The 16,959-nt window shown below is 47.2% G+C and overlaps 1 protein-coding gene across 1 annotated transcript in view; it reads right to left on the reverse strand.

Annotated features, from left to right (window-relative positions):
* Positions 1–3,950: 3,950 nt before the first annotated feature.
* Positions 3,951–16,959, reverse strand: part of LOC139369528 (zinc finger protein 831) — a 78,715-nt gene continuing 65,706 nt past the window's right edge. The window contains exons 5-8 of the mRNA XM_071108769.1: positions 8,678–9,117; positions 8,423–8,533; positions 7,987–8,046; positions 3,951–5,103 (exon numbers count right to left, since the gene is read on the reverse strand). Of these exons, the coding sequence (XP_070964870.1) occupies positions 4,009–5,103; positions 7,987–8,046; positions 8,423–8,533; positions 8,678–9,117 (1,706 nt within the window). The 3' untranslated portion in view covers positions 3,951–4,008. The remainder of the gene's footprint in view (positions 5,104–7,986; positions 8,047–8,422; positions 8,534–8,677; positions 9,118–16,959) is intronic.

Consider the following 16,959-nt stretch of genomic DNA (forward strand, 5'->3'; position numbering starts at 1 on the left):
TATCTCTGTGTCCCTGAGAGCTAATATCTCTTTGTCCCTCTGTGTTGCCGAGAGCTGATATCTCTGTTTCCCTCTGTGTAGCTGAGAGCTGATATCTCTGTGTCCCTCTGTGTAGGTGAGAGCTGATATATCTGTCTCCCTCTGTGTAGCTGAGAGCTGATATCTCTGTGTCCCTCTGTGTAGCTGAGAGCTGATATCTCTGTCTCCCTCTGTGTAGCTGAGAGCTGATATCTCTGTGTCCCTCTGTGTAGCTGAGAGCTGATATCTCTGTGTCCCTCTGTGTAGCTGAGAGCTGATATCTCTCTCCCTCTGTGTTGATGAGAGCTGATATCTTGGTGTCCCTCTTTGTTGCTGAGAGCTGATACCTCTGTGTCCCTCTGTGTTGCTGAAAGCTGATATCTCTGTGTCCCTCTTTGTAGATGAGAGCTGATATCTCTCTCCCTCTGTGTAGCTGACAGCTGATATCTCTCCCTATGTGTTGCTGAGAGCTGATACCTCTCTCCTCTGTGTTGCTGAGAGCTGATACCTCTCTCCTCTGTGTTGCTGAGAGCTGATATCTCTCTCCCACTGTGTTGCTGAGAGCTGATATCTCTCTCCTATGTGTTGCTGAGTGCTGATATCTCTCTCCTCTGTGTTGCTGAGAGCTGATATCTCTCTCCCACTGTGTTGCTGAGAGCTGATATCTCTCTCCCTCTGTGTAGCTGAGAGCTGATATCTCTCTCCCTCTGTGTAGCTGAGAGCTGATATCTCTGTCTCCCTCTGTGTTGCTGAGAGCTGATATCTCTCTCCCTCTGTGTAGCTGAGAGCTGATATCTCTGTCTCCCTCTGTGTTGCTGAGAGCTGATATCTCGCTCCCTCTGTGTAGCTGAGAGCTGATATCTCTGTGTCCCTCTGTGTACCTGAGAGCTGATATCTCTGTGTCCCTCTGTGTAGCTGAAAGGTGATGTCTCTCCCCCTCAGTGTACACGCTCTTCATGTAGACCGACAGCAGCAAATGGGATATTCTTACACACACAGAACACCACCCTGCTAGACCAAAGCAAGCACTCTGTCTGTCTGTGGCAATGCCAGCTGTTATGGGTAGAGGACGGCGCCTGCAGGGAATTGCTCAATGAGCTATGGAGATGGAATCACTAAGACAGTTTAGTGAAAATACCTGTGGTTAATTTGTCTAAATCAATTCACATTTTGAAATATTAATAGTACATTTTGCACTCTAGCCGTGATTGGAATGCTGACTGTACAAACAGCAAGTTACATGTGACCAAATCTTATTTGTGTGTGTGGGACTTAGAGAACTTCCGGTTATTAACTGCAGTGACTTCAGAACTGAAGACTGTGGATGTGTCAGTACACTAATCTTGAAGGGCCAGTCATTATTTAACATAAATAATAATATGCAACTTAATATGTAATATAATATAAACGATTCATGTAAAGCAGTCTAGAGATATATATAAGGTATATAGACTTTCTTTATTTTCTATTGTATTATTGTCACGACTTCCGCCGAGGTCGGTCCCTTTCCTTGTTCGGGCGACGTTCGGCGGTCGACGTCACCGGTCTTCTAGCCGTCGCCGATCCACCTTTCATTTTCCATTTGTTTTGTCTTGTTTTCCCGCACACCTGATTTGCGTTCCCTCATTACTCATCTTGCATATAACCCTCTGTTTCCCCCCATGTCTGTGTGTGGAATTGTTATATGCAAATGTATGTGTACTCCAGGCTGGTTTGCGCCGGGTTATTGTAACCCGTGTGTGTTTAGTTTTCTGAGTGCCGTGTTTTGTTCGCCTCAATAAAGGGCTCCGTTGGCTCCCCATTTCTGCTCTCCTGCAGCCAGTTACACACTCCGTTACAATTATTGACTGTGTATGTTTTTTTATTCCATGTGTAACTTTGTGTTGTTGTTTGTGTCGAACTGCTTTGCTTTACCTTGGCCAGGTCGCAGTGTCACGACTTCCGCCGAAGTCGGTCCCTCTCCTTGTTCGGGTGGCGTTCGGCGGTCGACGTCACCGGCCTTCTAGCCATCGCCAATCCACTTTTCATTTTCTATTTGTTTTGTCTTTGTCTTACACGCCTGGTTTCAATCCCCCAATTACCTGTTCATTATTTAACCCTCTGTTCTCCCATGTTTGTTTGTGAGTGATTGTTTCTATGTAAGAAGGTCCGTTATTGCGTGCTCTGTTTTGTATTGCATTTATATTATGTTGAGTAAAATATGTTTATTTACTCATATCTGCAGTCCTGCGCCTGACTCCTATACACCAGCTACACATAGACTTCTTGACACACAGTTGTAAATGAGAACTTGGTCTCAACTAGCCTGCCTGGCTAAATAAAAGTGAAATAAAAAAATCATTAAAATAAATAAACACAATAAATGAATGTCTAGATTAGCTGAACGTGGTTTCAGATACAATTTTATCCAACTTTTATTTTTATAAAACACCTGAAAAACATCTGAAAAACAACATTAAACAATGTACACTATATTGATTAAACCAAATGTTTTCCTGTCACTTATATACAACATATGTCACTCCAGGTTAATTTGAGTCCCATAAAACAAAAACAATCAGAAGTGTATTAATGTAAAGTTGGATCCTGTATCAGTTTCTCCTGTCAAACAGTCGAGTCATCAGCTAGCAGGAGAGGCAGAGACACTGATGGAAAGAGGGTGAGTATCCTGACAGCTTGGTAACCAACATGGTCCTGTATATGACCCATGGTCCTGTATATGACCCATGGTCCTGTTTATGACCCATGGTCCTGTATATGACCCATGGTCCTGTATATGACCCATGGTCCTGTTTATGACCCATGGTCCTGTATATGACCCATGGTCCTGCATATGACCCATGGTCCTATATAGGACCCATGGTCCTATATATGACCCATGGTCCTGTATATGACCCATGGTCCTGTTTATGACCCATGGTCCTGTATATGACCCATGGTCCTGCATATGACCCATGGTCCTATATATGACCCATGGTCCTATATATGACCCATGGTCCTGTAAATGACCCATGGTCCTGTATATGACCCATGGTCCTGTTTATGACCCATGGTCCTGTTTATGACCCAGAAAAAACCTTATCCCCTTGGTTAGGAGAGTCATCCTCATGCCCTCCTGGATATTTAGCTGACCCACTGCATGGCTGGCTGGAAGCAATCGAGTATCGAGTTGGTGCTGAGTTAGGGTTAGGCTGTGTGTGTCTATGTGGTGTGTAGTGTCTATGTGTGTCTATGTATGTGTCTATGTATGTGTCTATGTATGTGTCTATGTGTGTGTCTATGTGTGTGTCTATGTTTGTGTCAATGTGTGTGTCTATGTGTGTGTCTATGTGAGTGTGTGTGAGTGCTGAGTTAGGGTCTTGCTCCCCAGCCAATATCCTGCTAATCTCCATGCCTTCCCCACCCCAGCCAATATCCTGTTAATCTCCATGCGTTCCCCCACGCTAGTCAGTGTTCCTCAGGCCAGCTCCTCTTCTTCTCCTCCCCTCTTCTTCCCTCTCCATGTTCCTCTCCTCCTCCCCATTCCCATCCACCTCCATCCTCCCTTGGTCTGCCAGAGGGATTCACTTCCTTTAAACAAGCTCGGATAGAGGTCAAATTCCTGTAGGTTATTCCTCTTCTCCTCCCACCCTTCCTCTTCCCCTCCTCCATTCCTCTCCTCTCTTCACCCTCTACCCTCCCCTCTTTTCCTCCCCCCTCCACCACTTCTCTCCTCCTCCCCTCTTCCCCTCCTCCATTCCTCTCCTCCCTTCACCCTCTCTTCACCCTCCCCTTCTCTCCTCCCTCCTTCCCTCCTCTCCTGTCCTCCCTCCACCCCTTCTCTCCTCCTCCCCTCTTCCATTCCTCTCCTCCCTTCACCCTCTACCCTCCCCTTCTCTCCTCCCTCCCTCCTCTCCTGTCCTCCCTCTCCTCCCTCCACCCCTTCTCTCCTCCTCCCCTCCTCCCCTCTTCCAGTCTGTCTGTATTCCATGTAGAAAATCTAACTCCTGTCTAAAGCTCAATAATCAGTTTCCCTTCATCATCACTACTGCTACTGTCCTCTTGGTCCTCCAGGCTACTACTCTGCACTCCCCCAACCCTGCTCACACAGTATGCTGTATGGGCCCTAACCCTGCTCACACAGTCTGCTGTATGGGCCCTAACCCTGCTCAAACAGTCTACTGTAGGGGCCCTAAACCTGCTCACACACTCTGTTGTAGGGGCCCTAAACCTGCTCACACACTGTGCTGTAGGGACCCTAAACCTGCTCACACACTGTGCTGTAGGGAAGGGGTGTGTCTGTCCTGCCCTGCTGGTATCACTAAAGACTGGGGTGCTGTGGCATACAGTGGGTTCAGGGTCATTTGAAGAGCTGGTCCGTGGTGGGGTCAGGGTGGTGGGGTCAGGGTCATTTGAAGAGCTGGTCCGTGGTGGGGTCAGGGTGGTGGGGTCAGGGTCATTTGAAGAGCTGGTCCGTGGTGGGGTCAGGGTGGTGGGGTCAGGGTCATTTGAAGAGCTGGTCCGTGGTGGGGTCAGGGTGGTGGGGTCAGGGTCATTTGAAGAGCTGGTCCGTGGTGGGGTCAGGGTGGTGGGGTCAGGGTCATTTGAAGAGCTGGTCCGTGGTGGGGTCAGGGTGGTGGGGTCAGGGTCATTTGAAGAGCTGGTCCGTGGTGGTGTCAGGGTGGTGGGGTCAGGGTCATTTGAAGAGCTGGTCCGTGGTGGTGTCAGGGTGGTGGGGTCAGGGTCATTTGAAGAGCTGGTCCGTAGTGGTGTCAGGGTGGTGGGGTCAGGGTCATTTGAAGAGCTGGTCCGTAGTGGTGTCAAGGTGGTGGGGTCAGGGTCATTTGAAGAGCTGGTCCGTGGTGGGGTCAGGGTGGTGGGGTCAGGGTCATTTGAAGAGCTGGTCCGTGGTGGGGTCAAGGTGGTGGGGTCAGGGTCATTTGAAGAGCTGGTCTGTTGGTTATACGACGGGTCTTTTTTTGAAGTTAAGTTGATCTGCTGCTGAGGGGCCTTTGAAAGGTTGTGAGACACATTGGTTGGTGTCTGATATAGATGACTGTAAAGTGGCAGCGATGTCCAGATGCTGTGACGGGAATCTGCTTCATCCTGCCATAGAGAGAAGTATCAGAGTTTTAGAGTTAGTATGTAAGCATGGGGAGGAAGGGCAACAGTTCCAGGTCATTCTAGTAGCTCCACAATGTCTTGGATAGTTTAAGAAGGAATGCCAGCAGCCCGAACAGACAGACCATCAGACAGCCACATAGATAGTCTACTAACCCAGACTGACCCAGAGCTGTGTCCCAAATAGCAAACATTTCTCTTTATCAAAATCACGTCAAAGTTTGTTGGTCATGTACACATATTTGCAGATGTTATCGCAGGTGCAATGAAATGCTTGTGTTTCTAGCTTCAACACTGCAGGAATAATACCAAGAAAACAATACAAAACTATAGTAACATATAGTGGGGCAAAAAAGCATTTAGTCAGCCACCAATTGTGCAAGTTCTCCCACTTAAAAAGATGAGAGGCCTGTAATTTTCATCATAGATACACTTCAAATATGACAGACAAAATGAGAAATAAAATCCAGAAAATCACATTGTAGGATTTTGAATGAATTTATTTGCAAATTATGGTGGAAAATAAGTATTTGGTCAATAACAAAAGTTTATCTCAATACTTTGTTATATACCCTTTGTTGGCAATGACAGAGGTCAAACGTTTTCTGTCAGTCTTCACAAGGTTTTCACACACTGTTGCTGGTATTTTGGCCCATTCCTCCATGCAGATCTCCTCTAGAGCAGTGATGTTTTGGGGCTGTTGCTGGGCAACACGGACTTTCAACTCCCTCCAAAGATTTTCTATGGGGTTGAGATCTGGAGACTGGCTAGGCCACTCCAGGACCTTGAAATGCTTCTTACGAAGCCACTCCTTCGTTGCCCGAGCGGGGTGTTTGGGATCATTGTCATGCTGAAAGACCCAGCCACGTTTCATCTTCAATGCCCTTGCTGATGGAAGGAGGTTTTCATTCAAAATCTCACAATACATTCATTCTTTCCTTTGCACGGATCAGTCGTCCTGGTCCCTTTGCAGAAAAACAGCCCCAAAGCATGATGTTTCCACCCCCATGCTTCACAGTAGGTATGGTGTTCTTTGGATGCAACTCAGCATTCTTTGTCCTCCAAACACGACGAGTTCAGTTTTTACCAAAAAGTTATATTTTGGTTTCATCTGACCATATGACATTCTCCCAATCTTCTTCTGGATCATCCAAATGCTCTCTAGCAAACTTCAGACGGGCCTGGACATGTACTGGCTTAAGCAGGGGGACACGTCTGGCACTGCAGGATTTGAGTCCCTGGCGGCGTAGTGTGTTATTGATGGTAGGCTTTGTTACTTTGGTCCCAGCTCTCTGCAGGTCATTCACTAGGTCCCCCCGTGTGGTTCTGGGATTTTTGCTCACCGTTCTTGTAATCATTTTGACCCCACAGGGTGAGATCTTGCGTGGAGCCCCAGATCGAGGGAGATTATCTGTGGTCTTGTATGTCTTCCATTTCCTAATAATTGCTCCCACAGTTGATTTCTTCAAACCAAGCTGCTTACCTATTGCAGATTCAGTCTTCCTAGCCTGGTGCAGGTCTACAATTTTGTTTCTGGTGTCCTTTGACAGCTCTTTGGTCTTGGCCATAGTGGAGTTTGGAGTGTGACTGTTTGAGGTTGTGGACAAGTGTCTTTTATACTGATAACAAGTTCAAACAGGTGCCATTAATACAGGTAACGAGTGGAGGACAGAGGATCCTCTCACAGGGTCTGTGAGAGCGAGAAATCTTGCTTGTTTGTAGGTGACCAAATACTTATTTTCCACCATAATTTGCAAATAAATTCATTAAAAAGCCTCTCATCTTTTTAAGTGGGAGAACTTGCACAATTGGTGGCTGACTAAATACTTTTTTGCCCCACTGTAATCCAAAAATGAAAATAAAGAAATATCAGAACGAGTAGAGTCGGGGGGCTGGGGTCAGTCTGTTATATCTGGAGTATATCTGGTGTCCTGTGTGAATTTAAGTATGCTCTCTCTAATTGTCTCTTTCTCTCTCTCGGAGGACCTGAGCCCTAGGACCATGCCTCAGGACTACCTGGCATGATGACTCCTTGCTGTCCCCAGTCCACCTGGCCTTGCTGCTGCTCCAGTTTCAACTGTTCTGCCTGTGGCTATGGAACCCTGACCTGTTCACCGGACATTCTACCTGTCCCAGACCTGCTGTCTCTAGAGACAGCAGGAGTGGTAGAGATACTCTTAATGATCATCTATGAAAAGCCAATTGACATTTACTCCTGAGGTGCTGACTTGTTGCACCCTCGACAACTACTGTGATTATTATTATTTGACCATGCTGGACATTTATGAACATTTGAACATCTTGGCAATGTTCTGTTATAATCTCTACCTGGCACAGCCAGAAGAGGACTGGCCACCCCTTATAACCTGGTTCCTCTCTAGGTTTCTTCCTAGGTTCTGGCCTTTCTAGGAAGTTTTTCCTAGCCACCGTGCTTCTACACCTGCATTGCTTGCTGTTTGGGGTTTTAGGCTGGGTTTCTGTAGATAGAGAAAATCATAGAATCTTTAACTCTAGACCAGCCAGGCCCCATGTTGTAATGGAACCTTTAACTCTGTGTCTGTGAGTTGTCTGTGTGGGGGAGATGTCTGTGGATAATACTGTGTGTCTGTGTGAGAGAGATGTCTGTTGATAATACTGTGTGTCTGTGTGGGAGGATGTTGCTTTTGTTTCTGTTATGGGATTTATTATGAATAATGTATACATTTAAAATAGAATTATAACTAACAGAATTCTACTCTGTCTTTCTATTAGTGATAAATAATGTTTGTTCATTAGGAAGGGGTTATGTAGCATAGACCTAGGAAGAAAGGAATGTATGTGTGTGTCGGAAGAGAACAAAGAGACGCATTAACCTATGTTTGAACCAACCTGGCTGTAACTCTGGGGAGATAAGGTAGGACAGGGAGGGCCCCTCCAGAGCTCTTGTATCTGGGGAAGACTGGAACTGTCAGCTGAGTGGTAATAAACTGTGGTGAGACTCATGAGAAAATCCCTATGTTGGTGTGTATGTGTGTAGGGTAAGAGAAAGTTATGAAAGGAATGTCTTTATATATGCACAGCAGCGCTCTCGTAAATAAACCTTACTGACTATTGTAAACTGGCCTCTGAATATTTCATTTCAATAAGAACCTTACAAATTCTTAGTAACAGACAAAGTAATTTAAATGAAGTTCCGTTTATGAACACTGAGAACAAAATTCTCATAACAGTTTCATACAATTGTCAGCAGGATTAAGGTCTGGTTCTAGTGAAAGTATTCTTGATTGATAGATGCATAGACAGATAGACACATCGCTTGACTTACCTCTCCTCTAAACCCATCAGAGGTATGGCCAGGTGTTTCCGTTGTCTCCTCACTCTCCTCCGTCTCTTCCAAAACCTCTTCTCTCTCCTCCCTCTCCTCCCTCTCTTCGCTCTCTTCCAACACCTCTTCCCCCTCTTCTCTCTCTTCCCTCTCCTCCCTCTCTTCTCTCTCTTCCCTCTCTTCCAACACCTCTTCCCCCTCTTCTCTCTCCTCCCTCTCCTCCCTCTCTTCTCTCTCTTCCCTCTCTTCCAACACCTCTTCCCCCTCTTCTCTCTCCTCCCTCTCCTTGAACACCTCCCTGTCCTCCCTCTTTTCAAACACCTGTTCCCTCTTCTCCCTCTCCTCCCTCTCTTCTCTCTCATCTCTCTCCTCCCTCTCTTCCAACCCCTCTTCGAACACCTCTTTCCTCTTCTCCCTCTCATCCCTTTCTTCTCTCTCATCTCTCTCCTCCCTCTCTTCCAACTCCTCTTCCAACACCTCTTCCAACACCTCTTCACTCTCCTCCCTCTCATCCCTCTCCACCCTCTCCTCCCACTCCTCCCTCTCCTCCTTCTCCTCACTCTCTTCCAACACCTCGTCCCTCTCCTCTAACACCTCTTCATCTTTCAGACTCGTTCTTCTGGAGTCTTCCTCCTCCTCATCTCCTCCTCTCTTCTCCACCTCATCTCCTCCTCTGTCACAGCTCTTCTTGGTTCCTTTAGGACAAACCAGTTTAGTAAGACATTAGAGACAGTAGGATTAGAGACAGTTTAATAAGACATTAGAAACAGTAGGATTAGACATTAGAGACAGTTTAATAAGACATTAGAAAAATATAAATAAGACAATAGAGACAGTTTAATAAGACATTAGAGACAGTTTAATAATACATTAGAGACAGTTTAATAAGACAGACAGTTTAGTAAGACATTAGAGACAGTTTAATAAGACATTAGAGACAGTTTAATAATACATTAGAGACAGTTTAGTAAGACATTAGAGACAGTTTAATAATACATTGGAGACAGTTTAATAACACATTAGAGACATTTTAATAATACATTAGAGACAGTTTAGTAAGACATTAGAGACAGTTTAATAATACATTGGAGACAGTTTAATAACACATTAGAGACAGTTTAATAAGACATTAGAGACAGTTTAATAAGACATTAGAGACAGTTTAATAAGACATTAGAAACAGTAGGATTAGACATTAGAGACAGTTTAATAAGACATTAGAAAAATATAAATAAGACAATAGAGACAGTTTAATAAGACATTAGACAAATATAAATAAGACATTAGAGACAGTTTAATAAGACATTAGAGACAGTATAATAAGACATTAGAAACAGCAGGATTAGACAGAGACAGTTTAATAAGACATTAGCAAAATATAAATAAGACAATAGAGATAGTATGATTAGTCTTGTATTTCATATTAGTTTGAAAGAGCCCTATGGACTTGGCTATACTGATATTATCAGCCATCTCCTGTCTCAACACGTAGATTCACAGACAACTACTGCTACAGACGGCTAGAGACAGCTACAGACAGCTACAGACTGCGAAAGACATCTACAGACAGCTGTAGACAGCTACAGACAGCTGTAGACAACTACAGACTGCTACAGACAGCTGCAGACAGCTACAGACTGCTGCAGACCGCTACAGACTGCTACAGACTGCTACAGACTGCTACAGACAGCAGTAGACAACTACAGACTGCTACAGACTGCTACAGACTGCTACAGACAGCTGCAGACTGCAGTAGACAGCTACAGACAGCTGCAGACAGCAATAGACAACTACAGACTGCTCCAGACTGCTCCAGACTGCTACAGACTGCTACAGACAGCTACAGGCTGCTACAGACAGCTGCAGACAGCAGTAGACAACTACAGACTGCTACAGACAGCTGCAGACTGCTACAGACTGCGAAAGACAGCTGCAGACAGCAGTAGACAGCTACAGACAGCTACAGACTGCTAGACAGCAGTAGAAAGCTACAGACTGCTACAGACTGCTACAGACAGCAGTAGACAGCTACAGACTGCTACAGACTGCTACAGACAGCAGTAGACAGCTACAGACTGCTACAGACTGCTACAGACAGCTGCAGACAGCAGTAGACAGCTACAGACTGCTACAGACTGCTACAGACAGCAGTAGACAGCTACAGACTGCTACAGACTGCTACAGACAGCAGTAGACAGCTACAGACTGCTAAAGACTTCTACAGACAGCAGTAGACAGCTAAAGACTGCTACAGACTGCTACAGACAGCAGTAGACATCTACAGTATGCAACAGACTGCTACAGACAGCTGCAGACGGCAGTAGACAGCTACAGACTGCTACAGACTGCTACAGACAGCTGCAGACAGCTGCAGACAGCTACAGACTGCTACAGACAGCTACAGACAGCTACAGACAGCTGCAGACTGCTACAGACTGCCACAGACAGCTGCAGACTGCTACAGAAAGCAGTAAACAGCTACAGACTGCTACAGACTGCTACAGACAGCTGCAGACAGCTAAAGACTGCTACAGACTGCTATAGACAGCAGTAGACATCTACAGTATGCAACAGACTGCTACAGACAGCTGCAGACGGCAGTAGACAGCTACAGACTGCTACAGACTGCTACAGACAGCTGCAGACAGCTGCAGACAGCTACAGACTGCTACAGACAGCTACAGACAGCTACAGACAGCTACAGACAGCTGCAGACTGCTACAGACTGCCACAGACAGCTGCAGACTGCTACAGACTGCTACAGAAAGCAGTAAACAGCTACAGACTGCTACAGACAGCAGCAGACAGCTAAAGACTGCTACAGACAGCAGTATACAGCTACAGACAGCTACAGAGAGCTACAGACTGCTACAGACAGCAGTAGACAGCTACAGACATCAGTAGACTGCTACAGACAGCTGCAGACTGCTACAGACAGCTACAGACAGCTACAGACTGCTACAGACAGCAGTAGACAACTACAGACAGCAGTAGACTGCTACAGACAGCTGCAGACAGCTACAGACAGCTACAGACAGCAGTAGACAGCTACAGAATGCTACAGACAGCAACAGACAGCTGCAGACAGCTACAGACTGCTACAGACAGCTACAGACAGCTACAGACAGCTACAGACAGCTGCAGACTGCTACAGAGTGCTACAGACAGCTGTAGACTGCTACAGACTGCTACAGACAGCAGTAAACAGCTACAGACTGCTACAGACTGCTACAGACAGCTGCAGACAGCTACAGACTGCTACAGACAGCAGTATACAGCTACAGACAGCTACAGAGAGTTACAGACTGCTACAGACAGCAGTAGACAACTACAGACAGCAGTAGACAGCTACATAATGCTACAGACAGCAACAGACAGCTGCAGACAGCTACAGACTGCTACAGACTGCTGCAGACAGCTACAGACTGCTACAGACTGCTACAGACAGCAGTAAACAGCTACAGACTGCTACAGACTGCTACAGACAGCTGCAGACAGCTACAGACTGCTACAGACAGCAGTATACAGCTACAGACAGCTACAGAGAGCTACAGACTGCTACAGACAGCAGTAGACAGCTACAGACATCAGTAGACTGCTACAGACAGCTACAGACAGCTACAGACTGCTACAGACAGCAGTAGACAACTACAGACAGCAGTAGACAACTACAGACAGCAGTAGACTGCTACAGACAGCTGCAGACAGCTACAGACAGCTACAGACTGCAGTAGACAGCTGCAGACTGCAGTAGACAGCTGCAGACTGCAGTAGACAGCTACAGACTGCTACAGACAGCAGTAGACAGCTACAGACTGCTACAGACAGCAGTAGACAGCTACATAATGCTACAGACAGCAACAGACAGCTGCAGACAGCTACAGACTGCTACAGACTGCTGCAGACAGCTACAGACTGCTACAGACTGCTACAGACAGCAGTAAACAGCTACAGACTGCTACAGACTGCTACAGACAGCTGCAGACAGCTACAGACTGCTACAGACAGCAGTATACAGCTACAGACAGCTACAGAGAGCTACAGACTGCTACAGACAGCAGTAGACAGCTACAGACATCAGTAGACTGCTACAGACAGCTACAGACAGCTACAGACTGCTACAGACAGCAGTAGACAACTACAGACAGCAGTAGACAACTACAGACAGCAGTAGACTGCTACAGACAGCTGCAGACAGCTACAGACAGCTACAGACTGCAGTAGACAGCTGCAGACTGCAGTAGACAGCTGCAGACTGCAGTAGACAGCTACAGACTGCTACAGACAGCAGTAGACAGCTACAGACTGCTACAGACAGCAGTAGACAGCTACAGAATGCTACAGACAGCAACAGACAGCTGCAGACAGCTACAGACTGCTACAGACTACTACAGACTGCTACAGACAGCTACAGACAGCTACAGACAGCTACAGACAGCTGCAGACTGCTACAGAGTGCTACAGACAGCTGTAGACTGCTACAGACTGCTACATACAGCAGTAAACAGCTACAGACTGCTACAGACTGCTACAGACAGCTGCAGACAGCTACAGACTGCTAGAGACAGCAGTATACAGCTACAGACAGCTACAGAGAGCTACAGACTGCTACAGACAGCAGTAGACAGCTACAGACAGCAGTAGACTGCTACAGACAGCTACAGACAGCTACAGACTGCTACAGACAGCAGTAGACAACTACAGACAGCAGTAGACTGCTATAGACAGCTACAGACAGCTACAGACTGCAGTAGACAGCTGCAGACTGCAGTAGACAGCTACAGACTGCTACAGACAGCAGTAGACAGCTACAGACTGCTACAGACAGAAGAAGACAGCTACAGACTGCTACAGACTGCTACAGACAGCTGCAGACAGCAGTAGACAGCTACAGACTGCTACAGACTGCTACAGACTGCTACAGACAGCAGTAGACAACTACAGACTGCTACAGACTGCTACAGACAGCTGCAGACAGCTACAGACTGCTACAGAAAGGTACAGACTGCTACAGACAGCTGCAGACAGCAGTAGACAGCTACAGACTGCTACAGACTGCTACAGACTGCTACAGACAGCTGCAGACTGCAGTAGACAGCTACAGACAGCTACAGACAGCAGTAGACAACTACAGACTGCTCCAGACTGCTACAGACTGCTACAGACTGCTACAGACAGCTACAGGCTGCTACAGACTGCTACAGACAGCTACAGACAGCAGCAGACAGCAGTAGACAACTACAGACTGCTACAGACAGCTGCAGACTGCTACAGACTGCTACAGACAGCTGCAGACAGCAGTAGACAGCTACAGACAGCTACAGACTGCTAGACAGCAGTAGAAAGCTACAGACTGCTACAGACAGCTGCAGACAGCAGTAGACAGCTACAGACTGCTACAGACTGCTACAGACAGCAGTAGACAGCTACAGACTGCTACATACTGCTACAGACAGCTGCAGACAGCAGTAGACAGCTACAGGCTGCTACAGACAGCAGTAGACAGCTACAGACTGCTACAGACTGCTACAGACAGCAGTCGACAGCTACAGACTGCTACAGACTTCTACAGACAGCAGTAGACAGCTAAAGACTGCTACAGACTGCTACAGACAGCTGCAGACAGCAGTAGACAGCTACAGACAGCAGTAGACAGCTACAGTATGCTACAGACTGCTACAGACAGCTGCAGACAGCAGTAGACAGCTACAGACAGCTACAGACAGCTGCAGACAGCTACAGACTGCTACAGACTGCTACAGACTGCTACAGACAGCTACAGACAGCTACAGACAGCTGCAGACTGCTGCAGACTGCTATATACAGCTGCAGACAGCTGCAGACAGCTACAGACTGCTACAGATGGCTACAGACAGCTACAGACAGCTACAGACTGCTACAGACACCTACAGACAGCTACAGACTGCTGCAGACCGCTACAGACTGTTACAGACTGCTACAGACAGCTGCAGACCGCTACAGACAGCTACAGACTGCTACAGACAGCTGCAAACCGCTACAGACTGTTACAGACTGCTACAGACAGCAGTAGACTGCTACAGACTGCTAGAGACAGCAGTAGACAGCTACAGACAGCTACAGACTGCTAAAGACTGCTACAGACAGCAGTAGACAGCTGTAGACTGCTACAGACTGCTCCAGACAGCAGTAGACAGCTACAGACAGCTACAGACAGCTACAGACTGCTACAGACAGCTACAGACTGCTACAGACTGCTAGACTGCTGTAGACTGCTACAGAATGCTACAGATTGCTGCAGACAGCTGCAGATTGCTACAGACAGCTGTAGACTGCTAAAGACTGCTACAGACAGCAGTAGACAGCTACAGACTGCTACAGACTGCTACAGACAGCTGCAGACAGCTACAGACTGCTACAGACAGCAGTATACAGCTACAGACAGCTACAGAGAGCTACAGACTGCTACAGACAGCAGTAGACAGCTACAGACAGCAGTAGACAGCTGCAGACAGCTACAGACAGCTACAGACAGCTACAGACTGCAGTAGACACCTGCAGACTGCAGTAGATAGCTACAGACTGCTACAGACAGCAGTAGACAGCTACAGACTGCTACAGACAGCAGTAGACAGCTACAGACTGCTACAGACATTAGTAGACAGCTACAGACTGCTACAGACTGCTCAGACAGCAGTAGACAACTACAGACTGCTACAGACTGCTACAGACAGCTGCAGACAACTACAGACTACTAGAGACAGCTGCAGACAGCAGTAGACAGCAGTAGAAAGCTACAGACTGCTACAGACAGCTACAGACTGCTACAGACAGCTGCAGACTGCTACAGACAGCTACAGACAGCAGTAGACAGCTACAGACTGCTACAGACAGCTACAGACAGCAGTATAAACTACAGACTGCTACAGACTGCTACAGACAGCTGCAGATAGCTACAGACTGCTACAGACAGCTACAGACTGCTACAGACAGCTGCAGACAGCTAAAGACTGCTACAGACTGCTACAGACTGCTACAGACTGCTACAGACAGCAGTATACAACTACAGACTGCTACAGACTGCTACAGACAGCTGCAGACTGCAGTAGACAGCTACAGACAGCTGCAGACTGCAGTAGACAGCTACAGACAGCTGCAGACTGCAGTAGACAACTACAGACTGCTCCAGACTGCTACAGACTGCTACAGACTGCTACAGACAGCTACAGGCTGCTACAGACAGCTGCAGACAGCAGTAGACAACTACAGACTGCTACAGACAGCTGCAGACTGCTACAGACTGCTACAGACAGCTGCAGACTGCAGTAGACAGCTACAGATAGCTGCAGACAGCAGTAGACAACTACAGACTACTCCAGACTGCTACAGACTGCTACAGACTGCTACAGACAGCTACAGGCTGCTACAGACAGCTGCAGACAGCAGTAGACAACTACAGACTGCTACAGACTGCTACAGACAGCTGCAGATAGCAGTAGACAGCTACAGACAGCTACAGACTGCTAGACAGCAGTAGAAAGCTACAGACTGCTACAGACAGCTGCAGACAGCAGTAGACAGCTACAGACTGCTACAGACTGCTACAGACAGCAGTAGACAGCTACAGACTGCTACAGACTGCTACAGACAGCTGCAGACAGCAGTAGACAGCTACAGACTGCTACAGACAGCTACAGACAGCAGTAGACAGCTACAGACTGCTACAGACTGCTACAGACATTAGTAGACAGCTACAGACTGCTACAGACTTCTACAGACAGCAGTAGACAGCTAAAGACTGCTACAGACTGCTGCAGACCGCTACAGACTGTTACAGACTGCTACAGACAGCTGCAGACCGCTACAGACAGCTACATACTACTACAGACTGCTACAGACAGCTGCAAACCGCTACAGACTGTTACAGACTGCTACAGACAGCAGTAGACTGCTACAGACTGCTAGAGACAGCAGTAGACAGCTACAGACAGCTACAGACTGCTAAAGACTGCTACAGACAGCAGTAGACAGCTGTAGACTGCTACAGACTGCTCCAGACAGCAGTAGACAGCTACAGACAGCTACAGACAGCTACAGACTGCTACAGACAGCTACAGACTGCTACAGACTGCTAGACTGCTGTAGACTGCTACAGAATGCTACAGATTGCTGCAGACAGCTGCAGACTGCTACAGACAGCTGTAGACTGCTAAAGACTGCTACAGACAGCAGTAGACAGCTACAGACTGCTACAGACTGCTACAGACAGCTGCAGACAGCTACAGACTGCTACAGACAGCAGTATACAGCTACAGACAGCTACAGAGAGCTACAGACTGCTACAGACAGCAGTAGACAGCTACAGACAGCAGTAGACAGCTGCAGACAGCTACAGACAGCTACAGACAGCTACAGACTGCAGTAGACACCTGCAGACTGCAGTAGATAGCTACAGACTGCTACAGACAGCAGTAGACAGCTACAGACTGCTACAGACAGCAGTAGACAGCTACAGACTGCTACAGACATTAGTAGACAGCTACAGACTGCTACAGACT

Source organism: Oncorhynchus clarkii, chromosome 17, assembly GCF_045791955.1.
Source record: "Oncorhynchus clarkii lewisi isolate Uvic-CL-2024 chromosome 17, UVic_Ocla_1.0, whole genome shotgun sequence".
Lineage (NCBI taxonomy): Eukaryota > Metazoa > Chordata > Actinopteri > Salmoniformes > Salmonidae > Oncorhynchus > Oncorhynchus clarkii.